The following is a 3911-nucleotide window of genomic DNA, read 5'->3' on the forward strand; positions in this document are numbered from 1 at the left end:
TGAGTGAGTGAGTGAGTGAGTGAGTGAGTGAGTGAGTGAGTGAGTGAGTGAGTGAGTGAGTAAAAATGCTTCATATTTCAGAGCCACCTCAAAGCTTTTTTTAAAATTATAAACACACAACTAAAATAATCACATTTGAAACCAACTTCAAACAAATTGGAAAGGAACGTTTCATGTAAAATTCTAACATAAACCTTCCTGTAGGGATTTTAAAAGGTTGAAATTAAGTAATTAAATTAGTTTACTTAGTGGTGTAAAGAGAATTTTTATTAGGATGTAAAATAAGGAACAACTCGCCAACAWTTAGACCTTCATTGGTAAACAAAATCCGTTCAAAGCATAAATGGTGACTTTGGAGTTTTACGCACGGCTTGGTTTACCTTCAGCTCCACATGACAGTGCACCGGTGTCCAGGTCATGCTGTAGCACTCCGTCTCCGTCTCCTCGTTCACCTCCAGCGAGATCTTCACCTCGGCCACCGAGTCCCACGTGTAGCAGAACTCGGTTTTGTTCAGCCAGCASAGGTTCCTCACGAAGGGGACCTCGATGTCGGGGTTCCCCACGTTCCCCACATCTATCTCCACGTAGGTCATGTCCTCCGTCAGAGTCTGGATGACCAGCGAGTGGGTCCTTCTCTCCCAGATCAGTCCGCTCAGGGTCCCCCTGAGGATCCAGTTTTTGTTGGGCTGGTCCACCACTTGCCAATATATGATCCCAATGGTCATCACAAAGAAGACAGCCACCCCCAGGCAGGCTATAGCTCCTTTCCAGGTTTCGTTCATCTCCTTCAGTCCCGTGTCCCATGTTACCTCTGGGATGGGACTCGGGTTCCTATTTCGAGCGTGAGGCATGTTTGCTTTTTTTTCTTCTTCTTCTTCTTTTCAGATCACCCAAAAAATCAAACAAAAAAACTTGCTGCAGAAAACCCCGCGAGTCAAAAACCTCTTCTGCCTCATCATGCCATGATGTTTTCAGTGAGGCTGTGTGTGTAAACTACTCTGCGTATTTGCACTCTCCCCTGTTGTTGTTGTTGCCTCTTTTTTTTGCGCGTAATTGTGCCAGCAACAGTGACCTGTCACGTAAAGAAAGCTGTGAGGGGGGAAAAAAATCCCGAGGAAATGAAAGAGTATGAATGAATAACTGACTTACCGCATATTGCCGCTGTTTTTAAAAAGAGTTAGAAATTGCATTGGCTGCAGGGAGCTCAGGAGCAGCCCAAAGAGCCGGGTTTGGCAGTAACGCCTACGAATAGCTCCTAAGACTCTGCCTTGCTTGCCCTGCAATTTCTGACGTAACACCTGTTTTGTTTTTTTTCCTTCAGAGGAACGGCGGAGAGAGGAAAATGGGGGATCAAAGTGGGAGGTTTGGTGAAGTCTTGCACGCCTGGGGTGAGAAAGCCGCGGAGATCCTGACGGAGGAACTCTACTTCTATCATACGCTCGCCGTGCGTAAAAACACCCAATTGCCATGTAGTAATTTGAAAGAGTTGGGCAGCCTCAATTGGACATAAGGTTGGGGCACTCGCCTTACCTCTTTCACATTGGAACCTGTGATGGGTAACCAAATTTCCCTCTGGGATCAATAAAGTATTTTTGAATTTGAATTTGAACAGTACAGGTGCAGCTAAAATCAACTATCACCATGAAAGGTGCGTTTAAGGAGAGTTMATGTTTAAAACAGGGAATCAGATTGCATTTTGAATGACAATTTATTTTACTTGACACCTCTTACTATAAAAAAAAACAAAAGTGTCTGCTCTGACAGTTTAGTTCAGTTTTGAAAAAAAAAGATGAAAATGTTGACATTAAAAGACAACTTTGAAAGAAAAGTCTCATTCGACAGGAGCTAAATTTCAAATACCTGTTTCTCGAACTGCAATGTGGCTGAATGCAATGTGCAACTATCGCTTTGCCCTTGAAATGATCTGAATTTGTAAGACAAGCTTTGTCCCACACGCAACATATCAAGTAGTCAGAGTAACTCTTGAGAATCTAATATGTTATGCAGGTTGCTTATTGTGTGTCGTGGAGTTTATTATTTCTGACAGAGTTCAGACATGTTTTTGCACAATGAGGAACCCACCAGGTAAAATGACCATGAAACCTGCATAACGTATTTGAGGTTATTTTACGGTGTATGTATCACAATCTATAGATAGAAAGAATCAAAAATTGTGTGTGTGTCATCTTGGAGTTGCATGCAAAAGGGTAAGAATGTTGTGTATTCGTGGCTGAAGGGTAGCAGGAGACGGGTGTGATTTGTCAAAAGTGGTATTAAGATTGTCAACACCTATTGTGTCTGGAGGTATAATGCCAAAACAGTTCATGATATTCCTGCTCACTTACGTGTGCTGAGTCACATAAAACCAGACAAGAAAAGAACACAACGCTGTCCCGACTTTCTGTAACTTAAATTCTACACTTGAATAATGTTGTTATGTTTGTAGTTTCAGGTCTTCAGGAGTTCTGTGCACCAGAAACCCTAAGAGTGTCGGCTGACATACCTTGAAGATCAGTTCCCCCCCTCACCCTGTCCCTGTTTATGCATTTCAGCCCCCTGATCCATCACATAACTCTGGCAGGGGCAGAGACACTGGATAAGGCTGTGGGAACCTGCATGAGCACTTAATCTAAACACCATATTCCAACTGTTCATTAAAAAGAAAGAAAACTCTGTACAGCTCTACAGGACACCATTATTGTAAAGCTGATATTTCAGGATGGAACGACACAGATTTCTTTTATGCATGTTTTTTTTTATCTTCACAAGAAACAGAGATGCTTTTATCTGCTCAAAGTTGTTTTAGCATGAGAGACAGAGAGGAGAGTCACAAAGGTTTACAATCAGTTACTGTGTAACTTGTCTTGTGATGAAGGCTCAAATAATGAATGAATGTAGTAAGTGTTCAGCATCTTTGGTGACATTTTTAAGCCACTTTTGCCTCAGTGCTTCTTTTAAGAAAACGCTATCCACACACTATGGATAGACGGATAAGTGTTTGCACGGTCTCTGCGTTAAATGCGTTAACTCTGAACTTCAAGTTCACCACAGGCCTTGCAGTGGCCGTGCTCCTGGGTCAGAGGTCAAAACGATGACTTCAACGGAACATCCAGGGGGGAGAGTCTAAATTTACACACCATCCAGATTGCCCATGACCCTCGYGGATATTAATAGTTAGAGGACTGCTGGATGGCACGCACCCACGGCTTCGGAGTGTGCAAACATCAGGCGTGAAAAAGCAGAAGAATCTGACCTGAACTGGCCACCACTTTTAGTTAGCGATGGCAAAGGGACCGGAGTTTAATTAGATGAGGTGTGGACAGGCTAATGGTTCAGGCTTGATGTGTCAGAATAAACTCGTAGCCACATTTAGCCAGTGGCAGTTAGTGTCCTGGCATTCATTTAACAACTGGAATATGAAGGCCAGAAGAATCTAGAAATTACATATTTGTTATAAAACCAATAAATGCTTTTTTTATTTTAAAAAGAAACACTACTTTCTCAGCATTGCAGCATTAACATACTCATTTTGTTTGCTTCTTTGTATTCTAAAATCTTGATTTCTTTAAACAATCACAATTATCCAATAAAGTTAGCAAAGGGTCTGCAATTAAAAGCTGATAAATTAAACGCTTTRTTATGCAACATGATTTTTGTGTTTTCAACATGTGTAGCAGGTTCGCAAAAACCAAGTTTTGTGCTTCTATAAATACAAATAAGTTATGGTTTGCTAGTGGGATTAGTGTTATCTTTTGTGATAAAGCTTCATCTGCTAGATATGCTGTATTAGGTTAAATTGATTATATAAATACCAAAAGGTGACCAGTAGGATTTAACTAACAGTTTATTGTTAACAGGAAAGCTTCAGATATAAAACATGCTGACTGCCTTGAATCAAGAAATATATATAT

The 3911-nt window shown here is 41.2% G+C and overlaps 1 protein-coding gene across 2 annotated transcripts in view; it reads right to left on the reverse strand.

The window, feature by feature from the left end:
* Positions 1 to 1298, reverse strand: part of si:ch211-236l14.4 (SITS-binding protein) — a 27697-nt gene extending 26399 nt beyond the window's left edge. The window contains exons 1-2 of one of the 2 annotated variants that reach the window (XM_014005573.1): positions 1150 to 1298; positions 381 to 1072 (exon numbers count right to left, since the gene is read on the reverse strand). In XM_014005573.1, the coding sequence (XP_013861027.1) occupies positions 381 to 851 (471 nt within the window). In that variant the 5' untranslated portion in view covers positions 852 to 1072; positions 1150 to 1298. Of the gene's footprint in view, positions 1 to 380 lie in introns of both variants that reach the window. The other variant, XM_014005572.1, reaches the window with a different exon arrangement.
* Positions 1299 to 3911: the final 2613 nt, after the last annotated feature.

Source organism: Austrofundulus limnaeus, unplaced genomic scaffold (assembly GCF_001266775.1).
Source record: "Austrofundulus limnaeus strain Quisiro unplaced genomic scaffold, Austrofundulus_limnaeus-1.0 Scaffold31, whole genome shotgun sequence".
In the NCBI taxonomy this organism is placed as follows: Eukaryota; Metazoa; Chordata; class Actinopteri; order Cyprinodontiformes; family Rivulidae; genus Austrofundulus; species Austrofundulus limnaeus.